The following is a 22,050-nucleotide window of genomic DNA, read 5'->3' as shown; positions in this document are numbered from 1 at the left end:
TCAACAATGGAAAATTAGACACCACTCTCTACAGAAAACCCACTGACTCATACAGTTATCTACATGCTTCCAGCTCCCATCCAGAACACACCATATGATCCATCATCTATAGCCAAGCCCTTCAATACAACCGCATCTGCTCTAATCCCACTGACAGAGACCAGAAACTTCAGGATCTCTACCAAGCATTTATAAGCCTCAACTACCCACCCGGAGAAATAAAAAAAGCAAATTGAAAGAGCCAGACGAATACCTAGAAACCATCTACTTCAAGACAGACCCAAGAAAACCAACAATAGAACACCACTTGTCAAAACCTACAGCCCCCAACTTAAACCTGCCCAACACATTATCAATAAACTAAAGCCTATACTGGAACAGGATACTAAACTCCAAGAGGCTCTGGGAGACAGACCCATAGTCTGCTATAGACAACCACCAAACCTCAAGATGATTCTTACCAACAACCACAGGACATACCACACTAATACCAACCCTGGTACCTTCCCTTGCAACAAACCCCGTTGCCAGCTTTGTCCACATATTCACTCTCCTGATACCATTATTGGACCTAACCAAGTGAGTTATAAGATCAAGAACACATATTCCTGCGCATCCAGAAATATAATGTATGCGAACATGTGCCGAAAGTGTCTGTCTGCTATGTACATTGGACAAACGTCTCAGACACTTCGCCAAAGGATCAATGCCCACAAAACAGATATTGGACAGGATCACAAAGAAAAAACAGTTTCTTGCCATTTCAACCAGAAAGGACATTGTCTCAACGACTTAATTACCTGCATCCTGCTTCAAAAGCCTTTTAAGACTGCACTTGAAAGAGAATCCTCTGAACTGTTATTCATGCTAAAATGCGACACTTTACACCTGGGTCTGAATAAAGGATCTAGTTATCTTACCCATTACAAAGATAGCTTCCCCAATTATCACCTCTAATATCATTAGCTCACAGACATTTACCTCCCCCCCCCCCCCCATTCCCTTTCTGTTCTGAAATTTGATTTGTCCTTTTCATGTGTGTTCATTTTTTTTAATTGTATCCTCTGGTATATATGGTTGTGACTATTTTCTTCCACTATTTGATCTGAGGAAGTGGGTCTGGCCCACGAAAGCTCATCATCTATTAAACCATCTTGTTAGTCTTTAAAGTGTTACATAGTCCTGTATTTTGTTTCAGCTATGCCAGACTAACACGGCTACATTTCTATCACTCTTCTAGATGTTAGGCACACCCACAGACTTTCAAAAGTTACTAGTACCCATCCTACACCTTTAGGTACCTATATACCTTTCAAAGTCCAGTCCTAGGTATACTCTTTCAACACTCAAATTTTCAATAAGGCATTTATTAAGTTGTAGAATTAAGATTTAGAGAGGCACTGCCACAAAAATACAAGGAGATTCTATGTTGTTGGAGGCAAAATTAAAATGGCTTCATATCAGAAAGCGTGTGTGTTTTGGCAAACAATTTTTTTTAAATAGTGAATCGTATTTCCAAAGCCCTGTTTATATCTATTCATGTTTAATTTTGAAAGTTTATGCAATAGATGCATCCTGAAAGCCAGATAACGTAACTGACATACCAACTATAATAGTTGACCTATCTCTACCATAAATATTTCTAAGAAACACAGAAACTTTGGAAATAAAGTAAATATACTGCACAAAAATGTGTAGTAGCCAGTAGCCATCAATTTTCATAGCTACTAGTTAAGGGCATTAGTTAACTTATATGTTAATACACATAGCTAAAACTAATCTGCTAAAAGCCATATTCAATTAGTTTAACATCAGGCAGTTTTGGAGTTAAAAAAAAATCTAGCAATTTGCATGCCCATGTTATTGGTTTTTCCTCCTTACCTTTGTCAGCTATTTTCTGTTTTGCATCCTCTATTCTTTGTAGTTCCCTTTGCTTTGCTTCTAGGAGCTGTCTATCTTCCTTTTCAGCATCATACTTTATGCCTACGTACAGAAGAGAGAGAAAGTTAAGACAAATAACTATATAAAATGAAAAATTCTGAAAAAATCTTTGAAGATAATTTGATGTAATAAAGAAAAAATCTCTATTGAATACATTGAACAGAAAGATTTAACAATACAGTAACACAAAATCAGATACGAAAAACGGAATTAGGGTCAGGCAACAGCAATTCCTGGGAATAAGAGAAACAGTATATATAATCTATTACTGTGATTTTTAAAATAGGATTACAGTAAAATAAAGCTCTATGATAGTTTTCCTCTCACTCAACTTACTAGCTGTAGGCACTATCAGCAAAAAAACTCCATCTAAAACAGCCTCTACTGGTTGAGTATAAAGGTTTTTCCATGGGATTTGTAGATTAAGTTGACCTAGTATATATAAAAGAAAGAGTTAGAATAGGCAATGATATTTGACTAAAAACCACGTTACAAGGCTTTTAAAAAATAAAAATCTAAAATTGCCCTAATATGTAGGTTAGGAGCAAGAAATTATATTTACAACAGTCAAATGCATATTAGCTACTTTTCAAAGCAAACAGAAAAACAGTCTAACAATTTTAAATTCTTTAGATACGTTACAATTTTCTAGAAATAAGGTAAACACACAAGAGTGGGGAGAAGATAAGATTAGGAAAGATAAGGCCAACAGCAACAGGATTGGACATTTTAGGTATATGTATATGTTGCTCAACCAAAATATTTAAGTATTTACTGTAAGCTTTATGAAAAAAGTGCACGTAGGGATAGATTTGAATGAGGAAAAAATATCGGATTGAGATTCAGCATACCTGTGTGCAGTATTTTCTGATTTTTTTTTTTTTTTTTAAACCTGACAGGAGGCAAAAATACCAGACACCTGGCAACCGTGTGTGTGAATTGAGTTGAAGCACACAGTCTCTCTACCCAAGGTGAAGTGATGCAGGATGGGAGGGGAAGGAATCATCAGGACCCAAGAGGAGAGGCCCAGAGGTGGGGGAGGAGAGCAGAGGGCATCTCTATGCCCCATGAGGAACTCCAAGTGACGTGGAAGGGCATGTGGGGGAAATCACTGGGCCCTATAGGAGCCTTATGGGGGAGTAGAAATCTCCATGCACCTGTGTGGAATAGCAGAGAAGAGAGAGTATGCAGGCCCCTCATAGCTGGGAGAGGAGGGGAGAGAATCCCCCAGGCTCCATAGTAAGAGGAAAGTAACATTTAGGCCCTGTAGCTGTAGATGGAGTGGGGGAGAGAAGAGGAGGGAGAGAGAGATAAGGTGGTGGCCTGGCTGGCAACATGCAGAGCCCTGTCCCCAGCCGGTCAGTCTCTTGCTGGTATGGCTATCTTCAGTGCTCACTCTTCAGTATCCCATCTCCGCTCGTTGGTCCCAATGGTAAATAAGGATCACGTCCCTCCTCTCTCTGTCCCTCCCCTTTCCATGTTGGAAAGAAAAGCCCCATTCCTGCCACTTCCCATGTTCCTGGTACAAGCAAACCCTGACCTTGCTTTAAGATAAGAGGAAGCTGTCTACCAAATTTGGTGGCCCTACCATTTAGGAGGAATTCTTGCACAAACAGCAGGCAGACTGAAATTTCATTTCTAAATTATATCATTTATTCCAGAATGGATGAATTGATTCATATTCATTTACACACTGAAGAGCCCCCTTAAGAAAATTAACTACTGGAAATGCTCAAAGTCAAATGAAAGAGCACAGAATACATTTGCAAATTCTTATTCATTTATTACAAAAGTAGTGCATGCTACAAAAACACAACTTACCAATATGCCCTGCTTTTACTTTAAATGGTACATCCAGCTGACTCTGCAAAGAGAATATTAAAAAAAAAAAAAAAGCTTTATACCTCAGAGCCTGTAGCATGGGTAACCATTTAATCTCTGAGATTTTCAGCACTTACATAGTTATTTTAATACACAATTTTTAACATGCATAGTACCAACTGGGGGAAGGGGTCTAACTCTAGACTAGGCTGACTGGGAGTCAGATAGATAGAACTGAGGGAAACTAGTGACCTCAATTAACATACTATATTACCTATCACTTGCAAAGTGGTATTTTCTCCCAGCTGCTCTCCTTTGAACTACTTCAATATATGATCTATATTCCTTCCTACAGCTTCTAAGAACCGGGATGGTAAGACGACTTTATTTTCCATACCTTGGTTAAGCTTGAATTTTCCCATAAAGTTTTCCACAATGACATCAGGAGAGCTGATCTGCCTATTTGTTTGATCTCAAGGACCAGAGCTTCATATAATTGTATCCCACTGTCTTTTCAGGAAGAACCGTTTAAGACCAGAGATTTTCAACCGTGGGTCACACTTTCAAGGGGGAATGGAGGAACATGCCCGGTCCACACCACTTCCTGCAGCTCCAATTGGCCAGGAACAGTGATCCACTGCCAACAGGAATTGCAAGCAATGGAGGTACAGGTAAATAAAGCAACAGCAGCTCAGGAGGGGAAATCCCTGGTGTATCTCCTCTGTTTTATTGCCCATCCCTGGTCCAGACTATCCCTGACAAGCGTTTGTCTAACGTGCTCTTAATCTCTAATGATGGAGATTCCACAACCTCTCTAGGCAATTTATTCCAGTGCTTAACCAGCCTGACAGTTATGAAGTTTTTCCTAATGTCCAACCTTCAGCTTCCCTGCTGCAATTTAAGCCTATTGCTTCTTGTCCTATCTTCAGAGGTTAAGGAGAATAATTTTTCTCCCTCTTCCTTGTAACAACTTTTTAGGTACTTGAAAGTGATTTTGTCTCCTCTTACTCTTCTGTTTCCATACTAAACAAACCTAATTCTTTCAGTCTTCCCTCACAGGTCATGCTTTCTAGACCTTTAATCATGTTTGTTGCTGTTCTCTGGATCTAAGTTGTAGGATGGTATGCACTACTGTCGTTGGGTTGGATTTAAAACTTTCAGGCAGAAAGGCTTTGAACTGGAGATAAGTCTTGGCAATCATGGCATCAAGGCCTGCCTCATGAAGGTTGTGTACTGTATTGGCTGTAACTTTGATTTTTTCCAAATATAGTCTCAGGTCAGACAACAGCTACTTGATAACAAGGATGATTTTCTGGAGTTGACCAGTTATTGCTCCACAAACCAGCCAGTTATTCAAATAAGGGAATATTTAAATACCTAAACTTATCATCATTGTTCCACTACCACCACAATGCACTTAGTGAAGTCTCCTGGGTAACGGTAGTCAATGGGAACATTGTGAGATGATAGTAAGTGAAGTCTCCTGGGTAACGGTAGTCAATGGGAACATTGTGAGATGATAGTAAGTGAAGTCTCCTGGGTAACGGTAGTCAATGGGAACATTGTGAGATGATAGTAATTGTTTCCTGCTATGTTTCAAAGGTACTTCCTGTGGAGCAGATTTTTGTTACGCAGAAAGCAGCATACCAATTTCCAGTCTCGAATAATAGTTTAATGGAAGCAACAGTGACTATCCTGAATGTGACTTTGTTAATGAAAAGGTTCATGTTTCCTAGATCTAGAGTGGGGCAAAGTCCACCAGATTTTTCTGGGAGCAGGAAGTACAAGGAATAGTTGTTTGTATGGAAACTCCCCAATCATTTCCAATTCCAGAAGAGACTGCACTTCTTAAAATTAAATTGTCTCAAAAGATGCACCCCTGAAAAAAGATAGGGAGAGTATGCTGGCATAAGGAAGTAAGAAGAATTGGATAACATATCATTCGTTCACTATGAGCACCCACTTGTCTGGCAAAATCTCTTTCTAGGCACAGAGAATGTGAGATAGCTGTCTTTCAAAGCAGACATGGTCACTGTCAAGCAATCAAAAATGACTGCTTGGAGACTGAGGCTATATGGTGAGAAGGGCCTATAGACAAAGTTGGCTAACAACAATGGAGGAGGTCTAGAACTTCTCATGGTAGAATTTTCTGACCTCTGCTCGATCAAGGATCTCTAATAAAGGTGAGGCCTAAACTGCTTTTGTCACTGGAGTGTAAACTCCTAGTGAACAGAGATATGCACAAGAGCACTTTACAGTGCACATTGCAATGTCTGCCTTTTGAGTGAAAAAAAAGCTCGGATCCTTTAAAGGACAAATCTTCTATCATATTTTGCAGCCACTTCAATTCACCTGAAACTTGTAGCCACAAACAGCACTTCATGGAGATGGTGATGTATTTACGTACACCCAGTGCGCTTGCAGGAAAACTGGGAAGCACTTCAGTGAGGAAGTCATTCCTCTATATTGGGTGACTGACAGATCTGGTTCTGCTTCCAACTATAGCAACTGCAAGTTGAAGTACTTATTATATTAGATCTGTGGATCTTGGCAAAATCTCTTTCTAGGCACAATGAAAAATGAATCAGATCACTTTTTGTTTTGGTTGTTTTAAAGACAGTCTGACACTGAGCTCATAAAGGACAATTATTTAACTTGTCTATATGCTTCGCTGATGAACTATATGGGCCCAGAGAGTCAAAAGGTATTAAACAAAGTCTGGGGCTTGGTTTAGAGAGATCTCAGTATGCTTAATAGCACGGAAAATGAACCATTAGAAATCCTCTCAAGCTTTTAATAAATATAAAGAAAAAGAAAAACAAAGCAGTTCAAGTGTAAAATATTAAAGTAAGGCTTTCATCTTAACAATATCCTTTGTTCCCTTAAGCTGGAGACAGTTCCTGAAGGAACCTTTGTCTGACAGGCTCTTATATGGTATCTAAGATATTAATGATTGTTCTCTTGGGGAAAAGAGCAATTAGTTAAGAGAGGCTGATACTACTATTGTTGAGGTCTGATCACATTTCCTCTCAAGCAGTCTCCTGGATTCAGCTGGACATAGAAGACCTGTTGATATCTTCTGGATCCAATCTCTGGCCTGGTCAGGACATCTCTTGGGATAACCGAGGCCCGGTGTCCCAGGAGACAGTGGGAGTGTTGGCCATGATGCGGATGCTTGCTTTACTAGCCAATTTCTCTCCCCAAAATCTCTTTAAGGACCCACAAAGGGAACACTCAGTACAGTAACCTATCCCCTTATGCTGTCTACCAATCAGGCCTAGTTTCCAACATACCAATTCTGGTTAGGAATGTGATAGTTAAAATGCTTAAATGGTTAACTAATGAACCTGTGCTCATTGGTTAACCTTCCTGGTTACAAGCAAGGCTTCCCACCCCTGCAAACCACTACTTCTATATCACATTGGAAGCTCTGGAAACAATATCCAAGGTCTTCAAACAAACATTCCAACACTCCTGGAAGAAGGAATTTTCTTCCATGATTGTACAATCTTTAAATAATTTTTAAATGTTAAAAATAATTTTTAAACGTCAAGAACATCACGTTTTAATATTTCCTGATGTCCTCAGGATATTGTTATATATTTAAATATAAATCAAATATGTTTACTAGATAACATGCGTAACTGTTCTAGACAGCAATTTTTTTTGTTATTCATAAAACTAAATATTTTTTAGATCAGAGTGGTATTTGTCATTCAAGCTTCCTCATGAAACTTAAATATTAGGCCAAACATTTAAAAGAGTAATATTTTTAAAATAATTAAAAAACCTCCTCCTCACTTTTTAGAGTTAGGCCTTAGAAATATTGTTTTCATTAGCATTATGTCTGAAGTATTGAGTAATTAGTCATGCCCCTCCAAACAATGCCATATATGCTAGATTCTTCACTGACATAATGCTGCTATTTTTATACATACCTACACAGCCACATAACTAGGGTTGCCAGATGGATTCAACAAAAATACCTGACACACACTTGACATTACATCACAATCTACATTACATCTTAGTTAGAAAATACCGGACATTTATATTTTCTCATTTATATTTTCTCAATTTATTTCCCGAAAAGAAAGCTCAAATAATGGACTGTCCAGTTCAAAACCGGACACCTGGCAAGCCTACACATAATCTACACTATAAAAATGAGGATATTTGGTTTTCAAACAAGTTGTTTGACATGGAAGTGCTCCTTTGATAAAAATGAACTTAATGAGATTACGCTCCCTTTTCCCCCCAAATTGCAAAAAAGACAAAGGCTAAGCCTTCACTTTTAATTTCCTGATTTCAATTACTGTTTTGTAGCTTAGTCTCCAGTGATGGATAGGAGCAGCAAAGGATTAAACTCAGGTAGCTAAAGATGTTGTTGGCAGGTAGTTAGAAGAACCAATGGGATACAGTGCTGAAATTTAAATTGTAAATATATACCTGCTGGTGTTTCTCTTTGTGTTAATTCTCTTTCTTCCAAATTCTGGTTTAAAACTATCTATACCCAGGCGGGACTACCATGCCTCAAAGGAATTCAGGAATGGAAGTGGACTGGACCACGAAGGGATTATGAGTAAGTAAGGGGAAAATGTGTATTTAGTCACAATCAGGGTGTTTTTTCTTTGTTTTGGTTGTTTGGTTAAACATCTGTATGAATCCATGCCTTACCTTCCCCACTCACCATATTTAAGCTACAGCCCAGAGATACCATTTTTCTCTTTGTTTTAATCTGTTCTTTTCTCAGTTGCTCTGTAACACCTAGCAATCAAGTATGCTTTATCAAGTATATCTTTTTCGTTGCTGTTAATAAAATTGCCTTTTTTTAAAAGCAATGATTTTATTCTTGTGTCCTGGAAGGTAACAAGAGGTCTATGTGTGTGCCTGCCTAGCCTTGAGAGATCAGCTATCAGGGACACAGTTTGTTCTTCATTTTTTCAAGCTCTCTTGTGGCAAAAGAGCTTGGGGTACCCCTTGGGAAGAATTTTAAGTGTTTATTCCTTGGTTTTTTTGGGATGGGGGGATTAAATCACTTGATGGTAGCAGCTATCTCCCAAAGTCAATGAATCTGTGACTCTGGGGACTTTTTGTAAACAGAGCCTTTAAAGGCAAGGTATTTAAGGTGTCTTTTGGGTCCCCATCTTCTGCACTTGAGGAGCGCCAGAGTGGGGAACAGCGCTGACAATCCAACATCAACTCTCACACTCACGTGAATAAGCATTTGTAGAATCAAGACCATAAAACAATTTTTGCTCTCTTAAGCAGTGTTCAAGATCCATGTCTTCTAATGCAAGTCAGATTCAACAGTAACTTTGTTTTATAATGGCCTCTCAAATAAGAGTAACCGAGCATTCAATAAAAGTTACAGAACAAAACACTTGTGAAGGTTTTTCAAAAGACCAAAGCAATGCATCTCTTGAGATGAAAGATGTCTGTTTTAGGGATATGAAGGACTAGTTAACTATCTGATAAGCAAATGCTTAATGGACAGTCGACTAGACGCTTCCCTCCCCCACTTGCTGCCTCTACCAGATAGAGGTAGCGGGGGGAGGGAGATCGCTCAAAGCGGCAGCACCGTGTGGAGCCCAGGATCAACTGGAAACTCCCCAGCTGATCCCGGGCTCCATGTGGCTCTGTCACTTTAAAATGCCATGGGGAGCTCAGCATCAAGGCTCCTCACGGCATTTCAAAGCAACAGCGTCACGTGGAGCCCAGGATCAGCTGGAGATTCCCCCATTGACCCTGGGCTCCATGCAGCGCTGCTGCTTTGAAATGCCACCGTGGAGGTGCCCTATCAACTAATCAAATAGTTGATGCAATATGCATTGACTATTTGATTAGTCAATTACCTGATACTTAACATCCTTAGTCTGTTTACTAATATTCCATCTAAAATTCCACTAACTTCATCCTTACGTGGTGTTTAAATGTCCAAATAATAAATATTTATTCTCACAAACATTTATTCTCACAACAGTATCTCATTTTTGCTCACTTTGAACTTACCAGTGCATTTTCTTTTATTTCAAGATTCTTAAGTGCTACAGCTCCTAAAGAGAAAAATGAAAAGGGTTGATATTGAAGTTTGAACAGTACTATATCTCTTGAGCGCCTGTAAACATACAAACACCTTTATTTCACAGTAAGCTTTGAGTAATTAGGATAGCAGTTCAGTATTAATATTTTGCTTGTTGTTTATAAAGAGCAAACAGCCCATATGCTGCAATTAATGACATTTTCCCAGTTGCCAATAACGAAGGGAGTACTATTGTAAGCCAGCTGTCGCAAAGCAGGTCTAGAATAGATGGGGCCATGATCAAAAATGGTTAGCTGCCAGACCACTAGAACTGCCACTAATACTAGCACCAATGATACAGCAATATCAGGAGATCTTTAAAAATGACTTTATATAAACAAGTTTCATATGTCTTTATTAGCTCTTATTATTTTCATTAAGGATGTTAAATTGCAATTATCTGTTTAGTAGATCAAAATTTTATCAAATACATGATTAGTCTATAAGGGGGCCCTCTGCAGAGCCTCAGCATGAGCCAGCTGGAGTTGGGACTGAGCAGTACCGACTCACACTGCTGCAGCTCTGCATTTAAATGTATTAGGAGCCACTGGGCTCTTACTACTTTTAAAACACAGAGGCGCAGTGTCCCAGACCAATGCGAGCTGGGACTGCTCAGCCCCAGCTCATGCTAAGTCCAGCAGACTCTGCTTGTGGCCAGCCAACACCCGCTGTGAACAGGGGCTGGTTGGTGGCAACTGCCCCTGTCCGTGGAGCGGGAGGGGGCCCAGCTCCCTGCTGGGACCCCCTCAGACAGGGGCTGCAACCTCCCCAATCCCTCAGTGCCAGCTCCCCCCAGGACCAGCTAATACAGAGGCAGCAAGGGGAAGGGCGAGTAGTCGAGAACTCCATTCGACTATCCAATTAACATAAGCATATCAGGTAGTCGAATAGTTGACTACACGCTTATACCTAATTTTCACAGACACTCTCTGAAACATTCTTTAGTGTATCAAAATTGCCTTCTATAGAGCTAGGTGTACTAAATTTGTATACTGAATATTGTGTCTCTTTTGTTAACTGACCAGAACTGATAACTGGAGAGAGGGGAGGAGAAGGATGGAGTAAATTTTGAGATCCTCTGTTATTGATTGAGAGGCTAACTCATAGACTAGTAAAGAAATAGAAGACTCACCACAATTCAGTTAGTTTTAGGCCAGGCCCTGGTAATGGTATAACTAGGATAGGACAGTGAGTACATCCAGCTTGCATAGGAGGAAGGGAGAGATACATGTTCTGGCTAGCAGCTTCTGTAAAAATGGGGGGAGGGGCATACAAATGCACACCACTTCCCCCACTCAGGGTTTGCCCTGCTGTGCCTACCTGGAGTTCCAATGGGGAGAAAGGATCAGGACATCAGGGGGCTTGCCTCGCTCTGGCACTCCAGCTGCAGAGTTAGACTGGGGGCTTGCCCTGCTCCCCATGCTTGCCCAGCACTCTAGACAGTCAGTGAAGTCAGGGGCATGCCCTGATCTTCCCACTAGGTGCTCCTGCTAAAGAGTGGGAACATGCTCCCTGCTCGCTGGCAGAAATGCCAGATGAGCAGAGCAAGGGAAGTCCCTGATTCTGCTCCCCAAGCCCAGCTGGAGCTCCAGGCAGAGTAGGGCAAGAAGTAAGGGCCCAGATGCTACCTGTGGCTACATTTCCAGACCCTAGCATCCAGAAAAGCAATTAAGTTTGAAATTGCATCTGTTAACAACATGGCTAAACATCCATGTATGTGACTTTTACAGGCTTACAATTAATGCTCATATTTCCTACTAGAACAATGAAGAAAATCTAACCATAAATGTTTTCAAGTACTGTATGAATGTGCTCAGAAAAGTGACTACCTGAATAAACACAGAACATTGCTGCTCCACAGATCAGCTGCCTGGATATATACTAAGTTATAGCTACTTATTTAGATAATCTTCTCCTGCTTTTCATTGTATTTAACACTGTAGAAACAAAACAACTATGAGAGAGTTAACTGGATTCTTTTGTAAGGGCATATCCACATTACACAGCATTTAGCAACATAACTATGTCGACAGCCATTCTGCTAAAAGTCAGGCAGGATAAACACTGTGTTTGTCTGCACTTTTAGCCCCCTAACAAGCACCTTTTGCTTTGTCAACTGGACTCCTTCAGTTGTTTTTAAGGGTATGTCTACACTATGGAGTTGTGTTGCGTAAACTAATGTCGACACGCAGAAATTGCCAAAAAAAGTCACCAAACTGTGTTTACACTGGCTCCCTTTGTCAACAGAATGTGTCCACCTTTTTAATTCATCTGTTAACATCTGTCACTAGGTGTTGTGGAACTGCGGGATAGAGCGCAGAGCATCTTGGGACTGTGCAAAATGGCCCATCAGGCACCAATCTATTCTCTCAGAATCTTCTGCAGAGAAAGGCTAAATGGCATCAGTGGACACTGCTGGCTAGAAATGTATCACAACACTAGGACACTATACAGACCAAAACAGGATTATAGAAAGGCCCCATAAACAGGAATTTGCTGTGATGCACAACAACATATAAAGTAGGTCAGTAACTTGTCAATGATTGGGATATGCACTACAGATTACTTGGCAATTTACAACGTTCCAAAAACAAGAAAGCCATCAAAATGTTTTCTTGGTTTGACAGCTGCAATTTAATCTGAATTATCTGCATTTCATAATACACCAATAAATCTTCTAAACAACATTTTACAGATAATGAAATTGGGTAATGACACTTCACTGCACAGCTCAGGTAAGAATGTTAAATCTTCACTGAGAAATGTCACCATTTCTAGTGTGTGTATTTAAAAAATCTGTATGAACTGTGAGTGTATCTACTTCCCACCATAAACAAGTGCTTGTTTCTTTACATTTATGCTCCTACATACACATATATGCACAATGGCAACCTAAAATTAAAAAGGCATTTTTCTCTTAGTTTTGTCTGACACTGTATAAACTGTTATTTTTACTAATGAACTGAGGGTGCAATATACCACAGTATCAATCTGCCAACAAAATCTTGTGAAATGTCTGTAGTAATATAACTCTCCAGATCAAGAGCTAAATTTGTTTATACTATATTTCTTACAGAACTTTCAGATACTCTAAACATTTCATTTATAGGTTAAATTACAATTTGCTTTATAAATTATTTTTTTTAAAACATACATCTTCAAAGTTGTAAATGGGTTTTCCCTGCACAAATTACACAGAGTAAGTGTCATGTTACTAAAGCCCTATTCATTGCTTGAAGTTTATTCACAAGTTTTAAAAAGACTACGGAACAGATTTTATCATATGAACATCAGCAACAAGTTTTAAATAAAAAATGCTATTTTCATCCTGCTCCTGAAACAAATCTATGGGAAGACTCCCCCAGTTTTCTAAAGCTTTTGGATCAGGCCTTTGTCATTTGTTTCTTTCTATCATTTTTCTTAATCCTTTTCAAAGATCTTGTCTTCAAACTTTCAGTTTATATTCATTCATATTTTCTCCTCACTTTTTTTAAAAATCATTTTCCCACTCAATATGGTTTCTGGTTTCACCATCTACCAGCATCACCATCACCATCTACCAGCATCTTCACTTAATAGTTTATTAATACTTTACCATTTGCAAAAGAAAGGTAATTTATAAACAACACAATGTATTTGCACGAGTTAGGACATAATCAAACTTTGGAGGTCAGCTACAACTACTAAGAAGGTTACAAACTGTTAACACGGGCATAATGAAAGTAGGAATGTGAATGTTTAAACAATTAACTGGTAAACTTCACCCTTAATGAGGGCTAAATCAGCTCCAGCTCCAGCCCCTGACACAGGAGGTGGAGGGGGGGAGGGAAGAGCACTCCACCCAAGCTGCAGGTTTAATCAGTTAACAGTTAATCATAACATTTAGCAGATTAACTTACTAACTGGATTTTACATCCCTAACTGAATCCATAGGAGTTCATTCCTAAATTATTGGGTTAGCTTCTTGGCTGAAATAACAGTACATACATCACTGTTTGGTAGAAGAGATATTTCTCCCACCACCTAAATTTTACCTATAATGATGCTGATAAAGTTTGTACCATACCACAGATATTCTAAGCAGAAAGTTAATATAAAAAGATACTGCAATCAGTTCCTTAATTAAGAAGCAGACACTTCATGCAGCTTACATATTAACTACCAGCAGAAATATCCGGCATCGCCTGGGGAAAATATAGTAAAAGGTGTGATGAATGAACTGTCTCAATTACATTAACACAGCATATTTTATTGGAAATACTTTTCTCTGATATATTACTTTAAGAAATTAACATAGCTAGTGATGTTACAAAACAACCAATCCCATAGGGTCTCTTTTCTCAATCGCCACAAATCAGGAAGGCCCATCTTCCCTTAAAGACTCTATGAAAACCAATGCCTGCAGCCTCCTTGCCAGAAGCCCTGAGAAATGGAGGGGATGTCTCCTGGGCTCTGCAGTAACAGTAAATCACTGCTCCCCAAGTAGCCACTCCCCGAGTGCCTTCACTGCATGCTCCATTAGGCAACCTGAATAGACTTCCTAGCGGCAGCTGGACCAGTTGCATTGATCAGACAAAACTGAACACCTTCAGACCAAGTGCAATTAGTGATATCTAGATGATCTGAACATGCAGCATCTGAATGTACCTGTTCTAATGAGAAGAGGCTGTTCTGAGTATACTGTGTCCTCCCTCAGGCTCCACGATGCTCAAAACCTTGTCCTCTTACCCACCTCCCCTCTTTGTACCGTGAGCTGAATCCTGCATAGTGCATAATGCCCATGGCACTTGCTGATAACGCATACAGAACAAGGGAGAGTGAGTGGTGGGATGGCTAGTTTGGGTGTGGGGGGAGGGAAGCAACTTTAATTTCCAGATGGGGTTCAGTCGGAGCCCGGTTGCGTGAAGATGTTGAGAGGCTGTAATAGCTGGAGGCTTCTCCCAGCCACAATTAGCAAGGCTAGACCCCAGCCAGCATCAGCCACATTTGGGTCTGTTCTGGAGACCTGCTGATGCCCTAGTATAGGAGAGGTTGCCGATTCTCTGCCCCACTGCAGCCTCTTCCCCATGGGCTTTCTCTTGATGGTGCTGCAGGTGCCCATATGCTTTATCCTGTAGGATCTCGTAGTTGCAGTTTATGTGACATGCTTAATAGAAGAATCCAGCAAACGCCTATGATCAGGCACTACTAAAAGCTAATTATCAGTGGGCCCAATTGGGGCTCTGGGGGCAACAGGGGAACCAATTTCAAGATATAACCAATCACGTTATTTAAGTTAGGAAATCAGTAGCATCCGTGCAAAATATGATGTTTCTAGCTCTTACCGTTCAGATATTTATAAGACTAAATATAACTACTGACACTTTAAAAGAGGGAGCAGGAGAGGGAATCTATGGTTGGCAGTCACACAAAAAATGGTTTAAAAACTCTCTTTTCAGATTCTTTTCCTTTTTGGCTAAAAATGAAGTATTAAGTTTTACTATCCTGCAAGCAGACTAAAACTTCAGTTACCATACTATTCACTCACAACCAATAGTGTTTAGTCTGTGCAGGGTCATCATGTCCAAAGAGTTCCTCTCAGAGCTTTTTATGTCAAATTAATTTTAACTTTCAGCATGCCACCAAGTTAAGAAATTCCTGTACAAAAATCTAAAGTGAAATGTCTGTTAAAAATGTGTTAAAAATCTAGATGCTTAAAACTTGTTTAGATTCCTAAATAAAAGTGAATGGATTTTCATAAGTGCTCCATGCCTGCATTTCACATTATATTTTAGCTGCCGTTAAAAGTCAATAAGCTTGAAAAATGTAAAAGTACCATCACCAACTAACTTGGCTATCCCTCTGAAGCTTATCTACTCAATGTCTCTTTTTTTCTTCCTCCCCTCCATTTTTTCTCCTTCTCCTCCCTCCCCTTACTTATTCTTGGATCCAGACTTCCAACACTCCTGTCATGTGAAGAATTGGGTTGTGTCCACGAAAGCTCATGACATCATCTATATGTTTTGTTAGTCTTTAAGGTGCTACTAGACTATTTGTTGTTTAAGTTTTTCCAACAACTAAGTGTGTGCTTGGTAGGGATGTGAATATGAAAGACAGAGGAGTATGTTTGTGTGAGAGACAGACACACACATAGCGTGTGAGAGTGACAGAGATTGGCATTTGAGCATATGCAGACTAGGGATGTTAAAATGAGATTCATTGACTAGTCGAGTAGTCAACGGAATTCCTTGCTTTTCCAGCTGACCTCGGGTTCTGGGGAAATGCTGCTCGGAACCCAGGGTAAGCTGATGAGTCCCCAGCTGACCCCAGGCTCCACAGCCTTTGGGCATTTTAAAGGAGCAGCGTTGCTGCACAGCTGAGCCGTGGATCGACTGTGTGGCGCTGCTGCTTTGAAGTACCGCTTTCCCTCCCCTCCAAAGGCAGCAAGGGGAGGTGGATATCAACTAGTAAACAGACTATCCGATAAGCAAATCAGATAGTCGACTAGTCTTTAACATGCCTAATTCAGACATAGAAGGAACTATCAGCAAACTCGCTCCATCCCAAATCTTATTGTGTCCACCCTCTCTGCAGAGATATGGCACAGGAGTGAAGTGAGTAGGACACAGTCATCAACACCCTCTTCCTTCCTGTGCCTTCCCCACATTGCACAGTAAGCAAGAGGCTCCTGGGGAGCAACTCCATTTATGTGCACCCGCCAAGTGCTCGGGGCTGACCCCGCCCCAGGCGCGCAGTGCATGCGCAGTGTCAGTCCTGGGTGCGCGGGGAGCACTGGCCCTGGGTGCGCGAGCGGCCCCGCCCCTGGGCACCCAGCAACTCCAAAAGGTTGGGTACCACTGCCCTATACTATACAGATTTCATGGGAGAGACCACTTTTTCTCAAATTAGGGGACCCAACCTAAAAGGGAGTTTCATGGAGTTCACAAGGTTATGGGGATGTGGGAGAGGTCATATTATTACCACCTTACAACTGTGCTGCCTTCAGAGCTGGGTGGCTTCATTTGCAATGTCGGTATGTCTAATTTACATCTCTCTGGCGCCAGAGGGATGTAGTCTAGACATACTCCAACTGACCAGCTCTGAAGGCTTTGCTCCCCTCAATAACTAGGGATGTTAGCAGGTAATCAGTTAAAATGTTACATGAGCTGGGAACCATGGCAGCAGCCCCCATGAGGGGGGAACCACACCTCTCTAGCCTGACCCCAGTGGGGCTGGAGCAGCTCTTCCAGACACACCCCCTTTAATTGGTGGCAGCACTACAATTACACAATTAATTTGTTAAACATCCCTAACAATAACCATGTGATCTCCCCACTAGGGATGTTAAATTTAAATTAATCGGCTAGTCAAATAATCAATGCAATTTACATTGACTATTCGATTAGTCAACAAGGGCACCTTGGCCTTTGCAGTGCCCCTTCAAACAGCTGTTACTACATTTCAAAGGCGAAAGCGCTGTGGGGAGCATGGAGCCAGCGAGGGACACCCAGCTGGCCCCAGGGCTGCATGTGGCATTTCAAAGCAGCAGCGTTGTGGGAGCCCCAGGTCTGCCCCTGGTCTCCATGCAGCACTGCTGCTTTGAAGCACCCCCTCCTCTTCCCCCTTTCCCTTGCTGTCTCTTTCTGATAGAGGCAACAAGAGGGTGGGGGGACAGAAAGCGACTGGTCGACTAGTATGTCAACTATCTGATAAGCATTTGCCTATAAGATAGTCAACTAGTCGTTCACATCCCTACTCCCCACACCACTTTTTTGGGTCAGGTCCTCCTACAATTACAACACCATGACATTTCAGATTTAAACAGCTAAAATAATTAAATGTATGATTTAAAAAATCCTATGAAAATGAAATTGATCAAAATTAGAGATGTTAAATTTAGATTAACAGAACAGTCGATGGGATTTCCATCAACTACTTCACTAGTCTACAAGGGCGCTTCCACCTTTGAACTGTAGCAAGAGCCCTGCTGGGACTTGCCGAGCTCTTGCTCCAGTTCAAAAGCAGAAGAGGACCTTCCTTTTGAAATTTACAAAGCCCAGTGGGGATCTTGTACATTTCCAAAAAAAAAAAAAAAAAAAAAAAGCCCAGCAGGGAACATGGGACCAGCGGGGCACCCCTTTGGCCCTGTGCTCCCTGCAGCGCCTTAGCCTTTGAAATGTACAAGAGCCCCAGTGGGCTAAGGAAGCCCCACAAGGAGCACAGGACCAGCAAGGGAGTCTCTCACTGGGCCCCGCGCTCCCTGCCGGGCTTCTCCTCTTATACATTTCAAAAGCAGAAGTGGCGCAAGCGGAGACTGCTTCAGTCCCCGTTCACCATTTCCGCTGTGCCTCTACCTCCCGTGTCCCCCCCCCCCCCCCGCAAAGATGGTGCTGGGGGGAAAAACCAGCTTTTAAGCTGGCTCCCCCCAGCACTAGCTCCTGCTCCTCCCACCTTGCTGCCTCTCTCCCATAGAGGCAGTGGCGGGAGGGCGGAAGCAACTAGTCTCTTACATCCCTAATCAAAATAGACATGAATTTGATAGGGTCCTAAACACCCTGTACAAGTTATGCAGAGTTCAGGATATACTGGAAAATGCCTACTTACATTTTTCTAGTTCCCACACCTCTTATCAACTGAGACACCTGCTCCCGGGGAGCTGCCCCTGAGTGTAAGCATGTAACCACTAATTTTTTAAACCAGCTTCCCTCTGTCAAAGGTTCCCCCCTGCCCCGCCTTTGATACAGAGGTAGCAGCTACGGGAATGGGCGAGGCTTGCATGTAAACCAAGGGTTAACTGACAATCCCAGGCTCGTTAATTAACCATGTTGGGTTCACATTCACATTCCTAGTTATTAACTGATTTTTTTGTACGTGTGTATGCATCCAAGATATTAGGGAAACAAAGAAGGTGAAGTAATATCCTTATTGGACCAACTTCTGTTTGTGAAAGAGACAAGCTTTCACACTTGCTCTGTTCAAATTCAGAATCTTGTATCTTTCACCAAAACAAAAGATGGTCAAATAAAGTATCCACTCGCCTTATCTGTGTATATGTGTGCGCACATATATATTACTTGTTCTTTACTTTGCTGAACTCCCTTGCTCCAGCTACTCTGACAGTAAAGGTTCTGATTATTTTGCATATCCTGCATGCAAGCCACTTAGTGAGCCCAGATGCTTAAGAAATTCTAATAGCTGGAGTACTTGCCTTCAGGGCTTGTGGTGTGGTCAGCACTGTCACTCGCACTACCTGTTTCTATAGTATATACAATGGCTAAAATAAGGATGTTAAATTGCAGTTTTCTGGCTAATCGTATAGTTGATAACAATTTGATTATTGATGATTAATCAATAAGGACCACTCTTCAGAGCCATAGCAGAGATAGCTCCAGGAGCAACCTGTGCTGTGACTGAATTTTAAATGAAGTAAGAGCCGCCAGGAGAGGCACAGCATCTCCATCCCAGCTCCCACTGAGTCCAGCAGCCCCTGTCCGTGGCCAGCCTGGTCCACCTCAAACGGAGCTTCTGCAGGCTGCTACAGGAGCAGCCCCTTTTCACCACTGCCGGGGCTGCTGCTGGAGCAGCCCCTGCATGTGACCAGCCCAGGCCACAGCAAACAGGGGCTGCTTGGCAGCCAGTAGCCCCTGTCTGCGGTGGGGGGGGCGCTCCACGCTGGGACCTCCACGGACAGGGGCTGCTGTGGGAGCTGCCTCGGCCCACAGAGAGGCAGCAAGGCGAGAAGCAAGCAGTCAATACTCCAATAGACTAGTCGACTACTCGCTAACATTCATAGGCTCACAAGCTTAAAGCTATTTTGGGCAAGAGGGAGTTGGTTACAATGCTTTCAGACAGACAACCAATCAGTCCTCCAAAGAAAAAATAAGTAGGGAAAAGCATACTTGCTATTCCTGATAATTTCTAGGTGTAGCCCAAGATCCAGTGTGCTTCAGCAGCAGCCCTGGGAACTACAAGTTGTGGTCTGCAAACTGCAGCATGTTGGGAAAACTTCCTGGTTCCTGCCAGGATGTGCCCTCTGCCTGCAGCAGGGTCTCAGCAGGGACTGTGCTAGAAGCAGCATACAGGCTGCATGCGGAGAGGAGGGGCTACTGAACTGAGATCCTATTTTATGTTTTTCACAGGTAGGACCAGAAAGGGCTATAGAGCACCCTGAGAGGAGTTTAAGTGACACAAAGGGAGAACATGGACTTGGTTATTGTGGGGTTTAGTTACTGTGAGAGTCGGAACACGTTGTAAGGGGGCTGTGTTGTATGCTGCAACCTCTGCCCCCAGCAGGGTCTCAGCAGGGTCAGGGCTAGAAGCAGCACACAGGCTGCATGCTGAGAGGAGGGGTTGCTGAAACTGTAATCCTGTTTTATGTTTTGTTACAGAATAAAGCCTGTTCCTGGTGGTTTGTCTGAATTAGTCTGGTCTGAGGTGCACACACACAAAATACAGAATACAAAGCACACTAAGCAGCCTCAGGCCTAGCCTCCCACAGTGGTGTAAGAAGTCACAAGGCTTCTCCTATGCTGAATAACCTCACACTCGGCTAGAGAAGAGGAGGGGTTAACATAGGTAAAAAGAAATGAAAGCTAAACAAGTAAATAAAACCTTCCACGTCATATATGTTCCATGCTCATATATTTTGAAGCAAAAAAAAACAAAAAAGTTTTTTTATAAATCATTAACAAATCATCTGTTTACAGTAAAACTGATTTCCCTTCATCTTTATGCAATTACATTTGAAAGTTACCTGTTTTTCTCTACCCTTGGATAATGAAAATTGAATCAAGTCTGATCCACTTTTATTCACAGGCAGTTTCACTTTTAGTTTCTCAACAGTTCACTTGTTTAGGTTTTAAACTGTGCAGGTGAGTATTTAAAAACACTTTTAGAGTGTTTGAAGTGTGCACTGGTCCTGGATGGCAAGAGCTCCTTTCAAAAGTCGTCAGCCAAACTGAGACACCAATACTAAGATTACAGGATCTTTTGTAAAGAAAGTGAAGTAGTTTCAGGTCCTGCTTTTATGCCTCCCGTCCCAATTTGTCTAGTTTTGCAGCCACAATTGCCTCTGGGGGTTCCCTGTCCACTGACGGGGCAGAGGAACAGGGGGGCACGAGCTGGAAGGACGGGAAATCTCTACCTACGAGCTGTCAAATCCAATGACGAGCTCGTTTTCCTCCGCCCTCTTCCTAGGAGTCGCGTTGGGTTCAACACCCGGACAGAAGCAGTCGTCCTAACTTGGCAGCGTCCCTTCGCTCTGTGAAAGGAGATCGAGGCGAGGCGAGCACAGCTGGCAGCGGGCCACGCTCAGCGCAGGGGCAGGGAGGGCGGGCCACACCCCGGGGCCACGGCGCGTGGGGCAGCCCCCGAGCCACCTGCCCCTCGCCACCTCCAGGCACCGCCGAGAGAAAGGGGCCCCTCGTGCAGAGAGGTAGGCGGCTCGCCCTGAGCGCGAGGAGGGGCCTGCTCCCAGCGGCGGGGTGGGGGAGGCGCCGGGCCGCCCGCGTGAGGAGGGAGCGAGGAGGAGCCGGGGACGCGTTACCTCCCCAGATGCCCAGGCTGAGCTGGGAGCTGTCCAGGTTCACCACATAGTCGCCCAGGAACCGGTTGAGAACGTCCACGACCAGCGACTCGAACACCATCCTGCCCCGGCCCGGGAGCCGCCGCTGCCTCGGGCCGCGCGCTCGCTCCCGTCCGCCTGCTGGGGCGTCGCCCCGGCGAGAAGCTGCGGGGTCCTCGCCCTGCGCAGCGAGCAGCAGCCGGGACCGCGGCGGGATCGCTCCCCTCCCCTGCAGCGCGAGAGCTGGACTCCCCGACCGGCCACTCCCTCCGCGCAGGCGCGCGAGCGGCGCTCCCTGCCTCCCACCCACCGCCACCTGACAGAGAGCAGAGCGCGTGACGCGGCGGCGCGCGCTGCTACCATCCCAAACGGTAGCGGGCGCGCCGTTGGGGTTCTGCTTGCGACCGTTTGCCGCTGTGTCCCTGCAGCCGGCCTGCCCCTGCACGTGGGAGGGACCCGCTGTGAAGTGGGGACCAAGGCGAAGACCCCGGGCCCACCTGACCCAGGAGTCAGAACCCAGCTTCCTAGATTGGAGTCCAGTGCTCTGCCTGCTAGCCAAACATACCGCCCCTCCCCAAATCCTCCTCCGCCCTGCCTCCAGCTGCTGCCCGGGACACACCACCTCCCTTCCCAGCTCCTCCTCAGCGCTCCTCCTCTCCACCTT

At 43.1% G+C, this 22,050-nt stretch overlaps 1 protein-coding gene across 4 annotated transcripts in view; it reads right to left on the bottom strand.

Annotated features, from left to right (window-relative positions):
• Window positions 1-21,660, bottom strand: part of VPS13A (vacuolar protein sorting 13 homolog A) — a 291,281-nt gene extending 269,621 nt beyond the window's left edge. For all 4 annotated transcript variants that reach the window (XR_012904696.2, XR_012904698.2, XM_006122479.5 and 1 more), the window contains exons 1-5: window positions 21,369-21,660; window positions 9,775-9,818; window positions 3,763-3,805; window positions 2,278-2,373; window positions 1,882-1,983 (exon numbers count right to left, since the gene is read on the bottom strand). Coding sequence is in view for 2 of the 4 variants with exons in the window: in XM_006122479.5 (XP_006122541.3) it covers window positions 1,882-1,983; window positions 2,278-2,373; window positions 3,763-3,805; window positions 9,775-9,818; window positions 21,369-21,468 (385 nt within the window). In the remaining 2 variants the exon portion in view is untranslated. The remainder of the gene's footprint in view (window positions 1-1,881; window positions 1,984-2,277; window positions 2,374-3,762; window positions 3,806-9,774; window positions 9,819-21,368) is intronic.
• Between the last annotated feature and the right edge of the window lie 390 nt (window positions 21,661-22,050).

Source organism: Pelodiscus sinensis, chromosome 6 (genome assembly GCF_052426305.1).
Source record: "Pelodiscus sinensis isolate ZL-2025 chromosome 6, ASM5242630v1, whole genome shotgun sequence".
Lineage (NCBI taxonomy): Eukaryota > Metazoa > Chordata > Testudines > Trionychidae > Pelodiscus > Pelodiscus sinensis.
This window is presented reverse-complemented; position numbering and strand designations above follow the sequence as displayed.